Source organism: Sceloporus undulatus, chromosome 11, assembly GCF_019175285.1.
Source record: "Sceloporus undulatus isolate JIND9_A2432 ecotype Alabama chromosome 11, SceUnd_v1.1, whole genome shotgun sequence".
In the NCBI taxonomy this organism is placed as follows: Eukaryota; Metazoa; Chordata; class Lepidosauria; order Squamata; family Phrynosomatidae; genus Sceloporus; species Sceloporus undulatus.
The window spans coordinates 11,927,663-11,944,462 of NC_056532.1; the positions used below are offsets into that span (position 1 = coordinate 11,927,663).

The 16,800-nt window shown below is 43.7% G+C and overlaps 1 protein-coding gene across 2 annotated transcripts in view; it reads right to left on the minus strand.

Annotated features, from left to right (window-relative positions):
* The window catches only part of MNT (MAX network transcriptional repressor), a 71,967-nt gene that overhangs the window by 45,324 nt on the left and 9,843 nt on the right, over positions 1–16,800 (minus strand). The window contains exon 1 of one of the 2 annotated variants that reach the window (XM_042442613.1): positions 6,468–7,076. The exons of the other annotated variant lie outside the window; for it this stretch is intronic. Within the exon in view, the coding sequence (XP_042298547.1) occupies positions 6,468–6,498 (31 nt within the window). The 5' untranslated portion in view covers positions 6,499–7,076. Of the gene's footprint in view, positions 1–6,467; positions 7,077–16,800 lie in introns of those variants that run through there. 2 annotated transcript variants of the gene reach the window in all.

Genomic DNA, 16,800 nt, shown 5'->3' on the forward strand with positions numbered 1-16,800 from the left:
GAAGCGGGATAATGAGGTGCCTTGAATCTTGGAAGAAGTACCTTTTACTTCAGCTGCATCCACACTGCAGTAAGAATCCAGTTTCGACACCGCTTTAAGTGCCATGGCTCAATGCTACAGGATTGTTGGATTTGTCATTTTGTGAGATGCAGTGCAGATATAGCCTAAATCAGTACTTCTCAAGCTAACTGATATGGTGGACTAGCGGTTTTCTCACAGTGTGCCATGGACTGGTGCCATAATATTGTTTTGCACAGTTTCCTGGGACAAGTGCCAGCCTGTGAACCCTCACTATGAGGAGCATTGGTCTAAGGCTGCTTCCGGACAGCAGAAATAATGCAGTTTAACACCACTGTAACTACCATGGCTCAATGCTCTGGAAATCTGGAATTTGTAGTTTTCTGAGATATTTAGCCTTCTTGGTCAGAGAGCTCTGGTGCCACAACAAAATACAGTTCCCAGGATTCCATACCACTGAGCCCCAGCAGTTAAAGTGGTGTCAAACTGCATTATTTCTGCAGTAAAAATGCAGCCATAGAGCTGGAAGGGACCTCAAAGGCCACCTACTCCAACCTCCATCATGCTGCAAGACAAAATGAAAGCACTCTTGAAAAATGACCATAGGTTTACATGCGCATGGATTTCTGAATATACACACAAACATTCTACAGAAGGGAATATTGCAAATGGAATTCCAATTTTATCTCCTGGACTTTGGAATGCTTTGCTCCCAGTGCCACATATCCAGGAGGAGGGACCGGCTTGCATAGATAATCCTATACAGAACAACATAACAACAACACCTTGAGAAAATGCAAGCCTGGGACTAATATTGTCTTTTTATAATTCATTTATGTATGATTTTTTAGCACCTTGGCCTGAAGAAGAAGCCAGCAGAGCTTCAAAAGCTTGCATCATATATCTTGTGCATTTCAGTTACCCGAATAAAGGTATCACTGTTTTGTGGATTTTGGATGTCACTGATTTTTTGTTGTTAGGTTTTGTGTTGGAAAATATCTATTTATTTAAAAAAAACAACCTATTTCATGAATGTTAAGCTTTCCCTGCTAGCAGGAAAAAACCTTTTAGTGACAGGTAAGGTGTTCCAAATAGTTCTGAATCAGATTTCCCTCTGTCTGAATCTGAGCAAACTCCTGCAAGTGATTCTACAGACCTGGAGCCTTCACCAAAGTGAATTAAACTCCACAGAAAGTATACACAGGAATGATCCCAGTGTATCTTGCTGTGATAAAATTCCTGGGTCAACAGTCCTTTTGACTTTAATTTGAACAGATAACGTCAGGGATGTACAGGCTATCATAAAAACACATTTTAAAAAGGCAAATATTCTACAGCCTGAGCATCCCTTATCTGGAATTCTGAAATCCAAAGTTGCTGCATTTCTCTCTTAAAGACATCTTTCTTGCTCATTACTGTTCAAGTCATTTCCGACAGCTGGCAATCCTAAGGCAAAGCTATCATGAGGTAAGATTTGCTCAGAGGGGATTTGCCTTTGCACACCTCTGAGGCCGAGGGTATGTGATTTGCTCAAAGCCAAACAGTGCGTTTCCATGGCTGAGTGGGGATTCGAACCTTGTTCAGTGCTCAAACCACCCCATGCTGGCTCTCATTACTATGAACTCATTAATTCCCTCTTTCTCAAACTTTTACAAAGACACCTCAACATGTCGTTGAGCTCTCTGACAGGGAAGGATAAACAGCTCACGAAACTACAAATTTCAGAATTGCATATCATTGACTCATGGCTGCAGTGAGGTCAAACTGGTTCATTTCTGCAGTGCAGACACACCCAAGGTCTCTGGGCAGAGGTTTTGTGTCTCTTTGGCCTTACACTCCATGCGCATGTGAAAAGCTCTGGGTTCAATCCAGGGCAGCTCCAAGCAGGACTAGGAATGATCCCTATCTGAAACAACGGAGAACCACGGCATTCATCTGAACCCCATGACTTCATCCCAGAGTAATTCGGCCACGTTTTGCTTTGCGTGTGACATGGACCTGCAGAACCGGTTCTCTTTCTTGCAATGAAATCCTGTCTGTGGCCCTTTTCGTGGCACCCACTGGCCTACCATGTGTTTATGTTTGACAACACACCATGACCGAAGTAGATAAATGAGATCTGGATGTCCTGACTTGCCAAATGAAATCTTACGAAGATTTATACTCCTGTCTCTCTGTGCATTTGGATCAACGAGGCAGCTTTACAACAATAATATTATCAAGCAGTTCAGTCAAACATTTTGGTAAAAAGCAAAGACAATGAGAATCTACTGTCTTATGTCTGCAGGTATTATCTGGAAAAACAAGGCATTAGCTTGCCTTCTGAATCATACAAAGGAAGGAAAAGAGTTCCTACTGATGTTAAATGAATTCAGGTGCCACCACCCAAAAGCCATCATCTCACGCAGCCTCTCAAATAGCAAGGAGATACAGAGCAGAGCCTCCAAAAATGTTATCAGAATGAGTAGGTAGGTACATACAAGAAAAGGCAGACTTTGCAGCAGTGTCAAACTAGATTAATTCAGCAACCTATCTCAATCTAGTTTGACACTGCTTTAATGGTCATAGATGAATGCTATGGGACCATGGGATTTATAGTTTCTTGTGGTAGCAGAACCTTCTGACGGAAAAGGTTGAATGGGACACAAAACTACAAATCATAAAATTCCATAGCATTGAGCAAAGGCAATTAAGGAGGTGTCAAACTGCATTAATTCTGTATTATTATTATTATTATTATTATTATTATTATTATTATTATTATTTTGCCTTGCAGAGGGTTTGGTCTTCCAATAACTAGAAATCCCAGCCATCATGGCAAATGGAGGATCTAAGGATTTCCACATCTACTTTGAAGGTTCCCAGCTTCAGTGTCGCATCATAGCACATTCCATGGTTTGGGGAGTCACTGTGCAAACGGATGCAGTGTGTTGAAATGGACTTTGGAAAGTCCGCAGTGTCCAACCCTAGCAGCAAAGAAAATCCACCGCAACAGCGTCTCTTGCAAACAGCCACCCAACCTGTCTTTGGAAATCTCTAACAACATCGAGCCCATCCCCTTCAGGGGCCGTCCTGACTTTTTCAGCAAGCTATCAGTGGTATTACTGCAAGAAAGAGAACATTGTTCAGTATGAAAGCAGCAGACACATCAAGAGCAACCATGCATCTCCAAGAAAAGCACACTACTGCACTTGCCCACCTTGCCATTTGTGAGGATATATTTTCTTCTAACTGGAGTATGAAATCAAACATACACACGTAACCCACCCAAAATTATTCCATGTCAAGTCACTTGAAGATCTTCAACAGTACTAGCTGGATGGAAAGAACAGCCACAGTTTTCCCATAACATTGCGGTTAGCCTTGGAGATGCTCAGAAACCCACAAAAAGGCCTTCCTCAAAACATCTGAGGTCTAGCCAAGGTGTTGAGGAGTCCCTTTTCTCCTCTTCTAAAAGATAGCAAGGATCTCACCCTCTGTATATACTGTTTGGTGGGTCTTCGACGCAATGCAGCATTGGAGGACCCTGTCTTTTCCATCTGGGAACCACAGTTTGCTGTTGCAACCAGGATCAGGGGTCATGGTGACCATACTTCTTCCTAGCTGCAACAGCAAACCATGGTTTCTTAATGGCAGGTCTCCAACCAGGAGAACCTCCCTCTTTGGAGAACATCTCTCACGGCACAGCCCTGCATTTGAGCATTTTTGCTCCTACCCAACCGTCGCAGGCAGCAACTTAGAGGTAACTTATGAAGCTTCATGGCAAGTTTGGCAACACTGCCAAGGAGAGTCCCAAAAATGTATTGATCTGCATTTTTTAAAACAAATTTTAAGGCGTTGTTCGCCTCTATGGAGAGCAGCCCTCTTGCAAAATGAAAGGCCCATAATCCTTATATTCCAGGCATAGCTGGTAACAATTTACCGTTGCTGGGAAATCCCATTTCCCTTCTATCTATGGTGAAGGATGCATCTGTCCTCAGAGGGTACAAGGGAGTCCATAGAGATATCATAGTCCCTGATAATCGACACATCTTGGGGCTTTGACTTTGCAAGCCCTGGCTCCACTATACCACTGGCCATAGGTAACCAGGAACTACATACAGAGGTCATCAGCTCGATGAGGACCAAGAGAATGGTCCATGTTTCTTCTGTGTCCTCCATAGAGAAACCATGCAGAAGGTGCGAATGTCACCTCCTCCATCCAGAGAGCAGCTCTCTCCATCCTGTCTCTGCCAGAACTCAGCAGGGAAGGAACTTTCAAGGTCTTCCTTACAAGACTGTTGTGATACATACAAAATTCTTTAAGGGCTTCTCTATACAAAGCACAGAGGAACCGTCCTTACCCCACTCCTGCAACCAATACACAAAACTAGGAATGCTTTCCTTACATCCTTAGGCAAATGGATTACCTTGTTCTTTATTATATACTATATATAAAATACATATATACAGTGGTACCCCGGGTTACGAATTTAATTCGTTCCGCCGCCGCGTTCGTAACCCGAAATCCTTCGTAAGCCGAAAAAGCCATAGGCGCTAATAGCGAAAGCCGCGATTTCGTGCGAAAAAGCGCCGAAAAGCACCAAAAAATTTTTCGTAACAATAAAACCTGCGTAACCCGGAACAGTTTTTTTTAAATGGATTTTTTTTTTCGACCCGGAAATTTTCGTAAGGCGGCGCATTCGTATCCGGGGTACCACTGTATATATAATATCAAGGTATCAGGTCAAATAATACAGTGGTGCCTCGGGTACGAATTAAGTCGTTCCGCCGCCGCGATCGTAACCCGAAATCCTTCGTAAGCCGAAAAAGCCATAGGCGCTAATAGCGAAAGCCGCGATTTCGTGCGAAAAAGCGCCGAAAAGCACCAAAAAATTTTTCGTAACCCGAAATAACCTTCGTAACCCGGAACAGTTTTTTTCTATGGATTTTTTTCGTAACCCGGAAATTTCGTAAGGCGGCGCATTCGTATCCCGGGGTACCACTGTATTATATAATATCAAGGTATCATGTCAATAATAAAATTGTCAAATGTCAAAATCCAGAACCAGCATATAATAAACAGCAAGATCTGACTGTCTGTCTGTCTGTCTGTGTCTGTCTGTCTGTCTGTCCATCCGTCCATTCATCCATCTATCTTGCTCTTTATTAAATGCTGGCTGTGGGTTTTGACTTCTGACTATTTTAATATTATGCGATGATACCTTTTAAGGAAAAAATAAGATCCAAGAATGGTAAAACAACATCAACGTCATATTATTATCATTATTTTGGAGTTTGGGACCACTGATAGTTCAGATGGAATTGTGCTCTTGTGACCCTGTCTATGGCGATTTCGTTCAGATGTGTTATCACATCTTATTGCTGTTGTTATTACTACTATTGCTATTATTATTATTTCAGTATGAATCCAAGTACACAAATCTGTTCAGAAAGCATCTTTTGAAAAACAAAACAAAACCATAGAGCCGATGCTATCCGCTCCTTATGCAAAACCCTCACCCAACCTACCACTTGCTCATCCATCACCATGGAAGAGGTTATCACCTACAGGCAGAGTCTCAGAGAACAGCCCCGACAAACGCCAACCTGCCACAAAACACAGTATTTTGACAAAAGTGCCATGCCCTTTCTTTATCAGGATTATCCCCTGCCCCACTTGCATACGAGAAAAGACAAACAGGCCTCCCTTGAAAGGAAACAAAAACAAAAGCATCACTTTGGAAGATGCCATGAAGAGACAGTGTGGTGTAGTAGTTGGAACAGGACAGAGATAAAAGCATCTCCAGCCCCATCATTATAGCCGGATACAACCACAAAAAAGGACTGGCTTGAAAATAAGTGCGTGGATCACTGGTCTCCCATGGAGAGCTGCAGATACCATAGTCCAGGACCCTGGGCTTTGCACCCATTTCCAAACTGTTCCTTTTCTGAGGTTTGTTGTATTGACTAGAATGCTTTGTCCCTTCTTTTCTTTATACAGTATTTGTACGTCATGAAGGAGCAGGGACATCACTAGGAGGGTGCGGATCGTACTGGGTGACACCACAGAGTCTGTCCCATGAGTCCCCTGGCAGCCCACCTCTGCCAGCCAGGGTGCCTATGCCATCCATCAACTGCGGTTACCATCCAGCAGTCTATCCTCACCAGCGACTGCTAGTGGGAAGGGGCTGCCTTTTGGGTCTGGCAAGTCTTGACTAGTGGACCCACCAGACCTGGAAAAGTCTGCCAGGTGGTAGCAGAAACCCACTCTCAGCATGGCAGACGTGGTCTAGCTGGTGAAAGGGGCATGTGCAGAGTGTGCCAGGCAACCTGGAGGTGATAACAGGAATTACGCCACTGGGCTTACACCCACCCTAGTAATGCCACTGTGATCTAGTTCAAAACATGACAGTTATCCACAAATATTTATTGAAAAATTTTTGCTTAGTGCTGAACTTTTTTCCTACCTTTTTTCCCTCTTGAAGAACAAAACTCCATCAGGTTTTGATTGGGGACACTGTCCTTTACAGGAGTCTGTTTTCTCCATACCCTGGGTTAGTGTTGGATGGGAGCTGAATTCCCTGAAGGCACCAGATCCAATTTGATCTTGGAAGCTAAGCAGAATCTGGCCTGGTTAGTACTTGGATGGTTGGAGAGTATTCGACAGACAACTGGAAAGCACATGATCATGAACATGCACATACACACTGAAGACTTAAAGGACATGGGTTTGATTCCTGGTCAGCCATGCATTTTCCCTAGGGCTGGGGATGAACATGCAACCAGCCGCATGTCCCTGGAAACCAAATCCAATCAGCCTCAGACATGATGGGAACTGCAGTCCCACGACGCCAAAGATTCCACGCCACAAGATTAAACCAATTCATGCCAAGTGTGTCTAACCATAGCTATCGTAACATGAACAACGGAGAATCGCCATGCTCAGGGGCAGTGTGTTGCTAGAAATTCACTGGATGGAGACAGAGTTATCTTCTCTTCATGACCCTGGGGAGGATTTGGTTTTGAAAAAGCTTTGCTAGACTACAACTATGGTTACACGTAGGGTTGCCATAACCCTCCTGGCGGCAGGACATTCCTGGTTTTTCACCACTAGGGGGCGTCCCTGCACGGTTTCCTCCTTGACTCAGGTTTGTCCTGGGTTTTGCCAATCTGGTGACTTTCACACCAAAATGGGTACTTTTCAGAGCCTTTGGTGTGATTTTGGTGGTTGGTTTTAATGGTACTGTAATTTTGAGAGTTGAAATAAGTTCCAATTATTTTTATTGAATTAGGGCTACGTTTTATTGCCATATTAACATTACAGAGACTTTTCAGGGATTTTGACTGAATATTTGGTGAGTTATGGGGGGATTTGGTGAGTTTTGGCCAAACGTTTGGGGAATTATCATTGAGGCTTGTTGGCAACAAGAGATTGCCAGACTCAGGAAGTGGAGCGCCTCCTCTGTTTGGTCCCAGCAAGGCAGCAGAGGGGAGAGGCCATTTCCTTTGGCACCGAGGAGGAGGAGGAGGAGGAGGAGGAGGAGGAGGAGGAGTGTGGCCATTTTCAATATTGATTTTGCCCCTGTGTATTTTTTCTAACTTTGACTGCCAGGGCTCAATGCTCTGGAATTCTGGTATCTGTGAGGCATTTAGCCTTCTCTGTCAGAGAGCTCTGGTGCCACAATAGACTACAATTCCCAGCATTCCATAGCACTGAGCCCTAGCAGTCAAAGCAGTGTGTTTCAGACACAGAGATCCTCCTTTTGTGAGTTAATGAATGAATCCAGTCCCTAGCCTTTCTGTCTCTCACACACACTGCAGGAATAATAACCCACTTTGAGACTGCTTTAACTCAATGTTAGGGAATCCTGGGAATGCTAGTGTTTGGGAGACATTTGAGACTTCTCTGTCAGAGGCTCTGAGGCCACAATAGACTACAATTCCCAGGATTCCCCAGCACTGAGCAGTCTCAAACTGGACCATTTCCTCAGTGTGGATGCACCTGGTGAGGAATTCTGGGCACTGCAGTTCAACTACGTTTGGAGGGTTATGGGACTCCCTGTCAGAGATAGCTCTGGGGCCACAGTGTACTACAATTCCCAGCATTCCCCAGCACTAACCCAGGACAGTTAAATCACTCTCGAAATGGATTATTTCCTCAGTGTGGATGCAGCTTTGGTTTGGAACTCTGGGCATTTCAGTTCAACTATGTTTTATTTCTGCAGTGTATTTTGGACCAGAGACAAGGTGACCAGGCATCCTCCTCCTTTTCCAGGATATGCCCTCTTCTGTCAAATTTCAAAATGTCCTCCATTTGGATCATGGCTAAGAAGCATGGATTTATATGAAATTTTTTTAAAAAATCACCATTTTTTCCGTGTGTCCTCCATTTATTAAAACTGTGTCCTACACATTTGAAAATGTTGTCCTACATTTGTCCCGGTTTGGAGGTCCTGACTTATGGCAACCCTAGTTACAACACAGTCTGCCAGATGAGGATGATAGGATCTGAATCTAAAAAACATCACCCCTAATTTCCTGCTTTTCGAAGGGCTTGTCTTTCTGGACCAAAACAACATCCATCTAAACCAGATGGACTGTTTGCATTTCCAGCTGTCCAGATTCCTAGAGGTGGCTTGTATGCAAAGCAGAAAGGTATTATTATTATTATTATTATTATTGATATACCGCCTTTCCAAGGATCAAGGCGGTTTACAAATTATAAATCCTCCCCAGGCTCTCTCTCCTCCTCCAACATCCTAAATTCAAGGTTAGACAGCCACCCAACATACAGCCTCCATCTCCTTTTGCTGGCCCCAGATATGTTTATGCGCATCAATGCATTAAAAGACAGAGGCACTGCTGCAGAGAAACAGGGCCAACAAGGAGAAAAACAGGTGAGCCAAGGCAGTCCCTGGCCCAGGAGAGGCTGGCGAGAGGGAAAACTCCTCTTTGCAGGAAAACACAGGAGGGGAGGGAGGCTAGTCCTCAAGCACGTGTCTCCCTGCTGTACACTTTGGAACACAACCCGACAGGTCAGCTGGATGGCAGCCAGCGAGCAAAGCTGCCCAGCCGCTCCCTCGCATGCGACAACTGACGCGTCACCAGAACCATCTGTCCAACCAAAGCATGCACAAACGCTGACAGACGCAGAGCAGGGGAAACCAAAGCAATGGAGACAGAAGAAACCATTCCTTGGCACAATTGAGGAGCTGCAAAAAATGGCATGAGACAACATTAATCCAATTCCGGCACTCTGCAAGCTTTTATTAATCTACATCACGCTGCAGTCTGCCTCCAAGCTGTTTCTGACTTAAGGCAAACCTTTTCACAGGGTTTTCTTGGCAAGAATTGTTCAGAAGGGGTTTGCCTTTTCCCTCCTCTAAGACTGAGAGAGTGTGACTTGCCCAAGATCACCCAGTGTGTTTCCATGACTGAGCAAGGACTCCAACCCTGGTCTCCAGAGTCATAGTCCAGTGCTCAAACCACTATACCACATTGTACATCATACATTTGTGGATTTATGCATTGTTTATTCTGTAGCCAAGAAAAGAGAAGAGGCTATGAATTTCACTGGGGAATGAAGCTTGACCCCACCATACAAATGTTATTCAAACATTTTCCCAGGTTTGTATGATTATCAGGAATTTTCCAAACTAGAAACCTATAAGGATAGCAATATTGGTTTCAGCGTTGGACTCTAGAGACCAGGGTTCGATTCGCAGCTCAGCCATGAAACCTATTGGATGACCTTAGGCACATCACACTCTCTCAGCCTCAAGGGAAGGCAATGGCAAACCTCCACTGAACAAATCTGGCCAAGAAAACTTCATGATAGGGTCCTTATGGTGACCTTAGGGTCACCATAACTCAGAAACAACTTGAAGGCACACAACAACACATGCATTTGTAAACTGAGATTATATAATTCACAGGTTTCTGTCCTGGATCCGAAGCCCAAATTAAGCCAAAAGTCAAACTAGGAGGAAGGAAAGAAGTAATGGGATGGGGATGTGGGATTACTCCGTCAAAGAAAGAAAAACTGTCAGAAAGGGGCAGTTTTGTTCAAGGTATTTGGGCGCACAACAAAATCCTGCTTTTGCTGTGCCAAAAGAATCACACTGTTGCGGGCAATGCACATTCTTATACAGAGTCATTATAGATTGCTTTTCGATCCGAGAAAGGGCCCGTCAGAAGCAGCTTTCAACACAATAATACAAGCAATAATCAATAGAAGACGAAACACTGCCATGAGTTTAAAAACCGTCACAGTCATCAAAAGTCTTCATTTACTCCTCCAAGATCCCTCATATTAGACTCACAAGATCCCTCTAAGGTAGACTGGAGAAGACAGACAGAGATTGAATCTGGATCACCTAGCAAGTTTCATAAAGATATCCAAAACTGAAACTTTTGTCACTTTCAGGGAAACCATGTACAGGTTGAGTCTCCCTTATCCGAAATGCCTAGGGCCAGAAGCATTTTGGATTTTGCAATTTTGGAGAAGATTTTGGAATACTTGCATATGTGTAATGAGATCTGTTGGGGAAGGGACCCATCAAATTCATTTATGGGTTGTATAATACACATAGCCTGGCGGCAGTTTTATAGAAAATATTTTGCATTATGGAATAGTTTGAATTTTCTGGGTTAGGGAGACCCAACTTGTGTTCAAAGTCACACTCAGAAAATCATGTGGACATTTCTGGATTTTGAAGTATTTCAGATTTCGAGATAAGAGAGACTCAACCTGGACACATAAAAACTGAAAATATGTTTCTGCAGAAAAGTAAAAATGGATCCAACTTCCAAAGGTTGACCACAATGACTTCCTCCTTCCTGCCCCAACTTCAAGGATCTCCTTGAAGATCCTGACTCACGGCATCGAGGAGAAAGAACGTCATGCCAGCCTTACCTGGGTGGAGATCCATTGGCCCAATTCAGGTAGGCGGCACTTGACCTAGATGGAAACTTGAACCAGGGAGTCACCTGCCATCCCCAAAAATAATCTTTCCCACTTCCTGTTTGACAAACAAACCCAAAGAGATGAGCCAACTTGGGTTCCTAGACTGGCTCGGGTAAGGCGTTCCACTCTTTTGGTGCTCCAAGACATCCAAGATTGGCATTCAGAGGTTTGTTCAACACGCCAACACTGGGCAACCCTTCTCCATTTGGGTGGTTAAACAGAAAAACCTTCCCAAATCAAATATCAACACCCACATCGAAGAAAATTTTGAGAGAACTCAGAAATTATACCAAACCATTGTTCCGCACTGTAAAAACTGACCCGCTATTTAAGAACCCCTTGAAAACTTTGGTTCGATGCCCTCTAAGTACCCAACAAAACCTGTAACATCTGCAGGATGCAGTAGTTTCCAAAGGTGGACCTATAGCTGGTTATACTATCTTCACATTGCCACCAAATCATGGTTAGGCCAAACCCGAGTTTGCAAACCCATATTGCAAAACCATGTTTTCAAGAGGAGATGAACAGGCAAACACAAACCATGGTTTGTCCACTGAGACATCAAATCAAACCAACGTTCGGTTATTCTTTATCACTGTCCGAATTGAGAACTTCTTCCTTTATTCTCCACTTTTGTGCATAGAGAAGAAACAGCAAGAATTTCCTACGTTCCTCTTAAAAGATGGCCTTTGTTTAGTTCAGTGGTTTCCAAACTTTGGTCCCCTGATGTTTTGGACTTCAGCTCCCAGAAGGAACGTAGCCAGGATTTTGGGAAGGGGGGGGGGTCCAGACTAAGTGCCACCATTATAATGGGGCTTGGGTGCGGCGGCGTGACAGCACACACCATTCATTTTATCTAATGGAAGGGGGGTCCAGACCCCAAGAACCCCCTCCCCTTCGCTACGTCCCTGCTCCCAGAATTCCTGACTGCTGGCCAAAGTGGCTAAGGCTTCTAGGAATTGAAGTCCAAAACACCTAGAGGACCAAAGTTTGGGAATCGTGGGTAGAGACCAACTGAGATGGAAATCTTAATTTATGCAAAAGGGCCTATAAAAACATATAATTTATATCCCTGTGTAAGGCTGGGCAAGGCCCCAGCATGATCCTTTAGAAAACTCCTACAAGTGAGCAAAGATTGCAGTAGGAGACATATAGCTCTTCCGACTGTTGGGACTCCAACTCCCATTACCCCTCTCCTGAAGGACTAATGGTGGAGGATCATAGGATCTGAAACCTAAGAACAGTTACAAATTAAATGCCCTTATCCCTGGCATATATAATACAGAACCAGATAAGAAATTCATTGGCATAAAAGCACTTTCTTTTGCAAACAGCGCCACTGAACTCACAGGGCAAGCTCCAAAAAGGACCAAATGAATCATTATTTTCCAAACCAAGGATTTTGGGGGGGAACTCCCAGTAGTCAGTACAATCAGCTGCTTTGTCACGCTTTTATCATCACCAGCTAACTCCAAAACGGCCTATGAATGGCTAGCTTCAGGCTAAAAAGGAAAAGATTCAAATAATACCCCTTGTTCATGATCAAGTAAATAAGGCGGTTAACTAGAAAGAAAGCCATTGAGATCTAGAGGTTGTTGTGACAGATGTAGAGCTGGGTTTAGAGCAATGGTTCAGCCGCAGAACCAATGGGCATCCTTGAGTATCAGTCTTCCTGCTTTCTTATCCATAAAATAACCAATCCTGCATTGGGAGACATAAAAATTTTAGAGCAAGTACCTTGCCAAGAGTACATCTTTGCACATCATGTTGCTAGTCTTGACTAGTTTAGACCCACTGAATCAATGGGATTTACTTAGCTGCTCCACTCTATAGGTATCACATCTATTAATTAGTTTCTCCATACTTTATAACACATATAGCATATTCATTTTGCTATTGTTGTGTGCTTTCAAGTCATCCCTGACTTATGGAGACCCTACAGCAAATCGATCACAGGGTTTACTCAGCTTCCTTTGAGGCTGAGAGAGTGCAACTTGCTTATAGTGGGTTTCCATTACCGAGTGGGGATTTGAACCTTGGTCTTATAGAGTCCTAGTCCAGCAACTAGACCAGCAATAACAGACAGCGCTCAAAGACATTGGGGCAAACCCTCAACACTGTCTCTCTCTAGGATTTTTCAATTCAAGAATGGTAGAGCTCATTACAACTGAGAACTTCTTTGTGGATATAGAAAAGAAACAGCAAGAATTTCCTATATTCCTCTTTAAAGGAACTAAGCCCATTTCCATAAATTAAGATTCCCATCTCCGTTGGTCTAAACCAGTGTTTCCCAAACTATGGTCCTCCAGATGTTTTGGATTTCAGCTCCCGGAAGTCCTAGCTTGTTTGCCCAACCATTAGGAATTCTGGGAGCTGAAATCCAAAACATCTGGAGGACCAAAGTTTGGGAAACACTGGTTTAGACCAACAGTGATAGGGATCTTAATTTACGGAAAGGGGCCTCGATCCAATATCCCGCCTCGATCCAATATAAGGAGAGGCGGGATAAAAATAAATATTAGTAGTAGTAGTAGTAGTAGTATAAAACATGTAATTTATATCCATAAGGATCCAGATCCACCCTCTAGTATCCCTGTGTAAGGCTGGGAAAGACCCCAGCATGATTCTTTAAAGTGTGCAAATATTGCTGTAGGAGATATATGGCTCATTATAAATCTTGGGCAAATCACACTCTCTCAACCTTAGAGGATGGCAATGGCAAACCCTCTCTGAAGAATACTTGCTAAGAAAGTTCTATGATAGGTACGCCGTAGGGTTGCCACAAGTCGGAAACAACTTGAAGGCACACAACAACATCGAAGAGCTCAGTTTGCAATCTTGGATGAGCAGCATTGGTTGCGACTGTTCTCATTTTACACACCAGGGAGATGGAAGACCGACACTACAGGTTATCCACGGCTGAACCAAGCCTTACAGGCAACACACCTCGAAGCTAACTTTATCGTATCTCAGCTTGTTTGCTTTCCCACTAAACTGATGGCCACTATGCTGAGCTGAGATCTGCAAGTCCATGAGATTTTCCTTTTGAGCTGCCGTCGCTGGACATCAACCCTGCTTTTAAAAGACTTCCAACAAGAACATTCAGAGGGGCAAAACATTTGCGGCATTTTAGGAATGCTGACCTCTAGGATAAATCCACAGGCAAAGGTGATAATGGTAAATCTGTATGTGTGCATTTCTCCATAAAACCAAGCCCTTTAACAGGGCTTCGGTCAAAAGGGAGGTTGGGGAACAATTGCCGTAAACCCAGCACCCTTTACAGATGCGGGACTACGATTCCCATCACTGCCAATGGCTGTGATGGAAGTCGCAGTCATACACACCAGAAGAGTGGGTCACAACCCTTCCTTGACAAAGGTGAATAGGAAAGTACAGCTTCACAACCGCCCTTAAAGGTAGGTCAAGCCAAAGCAGCTGTGATGTAACAGAGGAAGTTGTTACTCAATGAAACCATGTGGTTCCACACGGAGAGCTTCATCATGACCAATGAGGAACACATTTAAACCACTTGCAAAAAATAACTGGTTTTAATAAAATAAAACAAACTAAAAACCAGTGAGACAAAATGGGAGAGGAGGAAAGCTGCAAAAGTCCAACTCTTAATACAGAGAACGGTTGCCGTTGTTGTGTGTCTTCGAGTCATTCCTGACTAATGTAACCCTAAGGTGACCTGATCATGGGGTTTTCTTGGCAGGGTTTGCTCAGAGGAGGTTTGCCCCTGAAGCTGAGAGCATGTGATAGTCTTATCTCAGGATAAGAGGGCATGGGACCTTTGAACAGGGGGAGATGTCCAGGCCTGCACTCAGCAAAACGAATCAAATGCAAAAAGTTTCCCCAATTGCATCTGAAGACATTATATGCTGTCTGCACCATATTCAATACCGATCCATTCTGCTTTGGTCAGACCGCATCACGGCATCCTAAGTCCAGCTGTGGGCAATACAGTTGAAGGATACTACTACTGACAAAATGAAATGTGTTTGAGGAGAGTAACTGAGATGATAAAAGGCCTGGAAATCAAACCCTGGGAGGAACACTTAAGAGAAGTAGATACATTTTAGCCTGGAAAAGAAAAGAATGAGAATTGATGGAATAGTGGTGTTGTGTGCCTTCCTATCGCAAGGTTTTCTTGGCAAGATTTGTTCCATGGCTGTTTGCCATTACCTTTCCTTGAGGCTGAGAGAGTATAATTTTCCCAAGGTCAGATTCAAATCCTGGTCTCCAGAGTCATAGCCCAGTGTTTGCCCCACTACACCATGATGATGGGTTAGCTATCTTGAAATTTTTGAAGTCTCACATGGACAATGGAGCAAGCTTGTTTTCTGCTGCTCCAAAGGAACGGATCGATGAATTCCAAATTACAAGGAAGGAAACTCCCAGGAACCACATCTTGATCTAAGAGCCTTTCACAGCGCAACAGACCAAGGCTACTCAAAACGGTGGTCCTTGGACCAGTGTGGATTCCTCCACCTCAACAAACTGATGAGACTAAACCAACACTGAGTACATTTCAACAGAGTGTAAGGTGCCACAATTAGACAGGAAAAACCAGACACACAAATATAAGATGGGTGACCTGACATGACAGCAGCACACACAGAAACGTTCTAGAGTCTCGGCAGATCACAAGCTATGCATAAATGTTATTACATGGTGGAGAAAAGGAATTTTGCTCTAGGCTGTGTCAACAGAAGTATCTGTCGTGATCAATGGAAGTTATAGTACCATTCTGTTCACCGGAATACTATGTCCAGTTCGGGCCATCACATGTCAAGAAGGATACTGACAAGCTGGAACATACCAGGGACCAAGATGGTACATGGGCCAGAAACCAAGAGTGATGAGGAGCATTTGAGGACACTGGACACATTTAAGCCAGAGAGCATTATTTGAGCATTGCCATATGGAGGATGGAATCGCAGCTCCGCAAGGAAGGATCCAAGCCCATGCATCTAAATGATATAAAAAGGGAGATTCTCACAAGACTTGCAGACAAGTAAGGACCATTTGAAAGTGAAATAGACTGCATCAGAATGTGATGGAATCGACAGCACTGGTCATCTGTAAATGATGTTTTTTACCTATGCAATCCAGCTTAACGCCACAAAATCAGCCTTGCAGGGACACATTTCACCTGCCCCTGTCCTATAGGTAACAAGGGATGAGAGTTTCTCCATAAGTCTGCGGTGCAAACAGAAAAGACAGTCGTGGATATGGTGGACCTTGCTATACACAGATATAGCTGTGTTAGTCTGTAGAATCAATATGTAGAGAGATCTTGTAGCACCTTTGGGACTCATTGAAAGAAAATGGCAGCATGAGCTTTCCTAGACTTCAGTCTACTTCCTCGGGTGCATTTGGTCTGCATCTGCGGAAGTAGACTGAAGTCTAGGAAAGCTCATGCTGCCAATTTCTTTTTTTCAGCTAGTCTCAAAGGTGCAACAAGATAATTTAATTAATTAATAATTTGTTTTATTTATATACCGCTATTCCAAAGATCATAGCGGTGAACAGCAAGTAAGCCAATTAGCAAGTAAGCTAATTTGCCCCCAACAGTCTGGGTACTCATTTTAGCGACCTCGGAAGGATGCAAGCCTGAGTCGAGCTTGGGCCCTATTGCTGGTCTTGAACTCGCAACCTTGTGGTTTTGAGTGTATGGCTGCAGTACAGGCATTTAACCACTGCGCCACCAGGGCTCCTAATAATAATTTGTTTTATTTATATACCGCTATTCCAAAGATCATAGCGGTGAACAGCAAGTAAGCTAATTAGCAAGTAAGCTAATTTGCCCCCAACAGTCTGGGTACTCATTT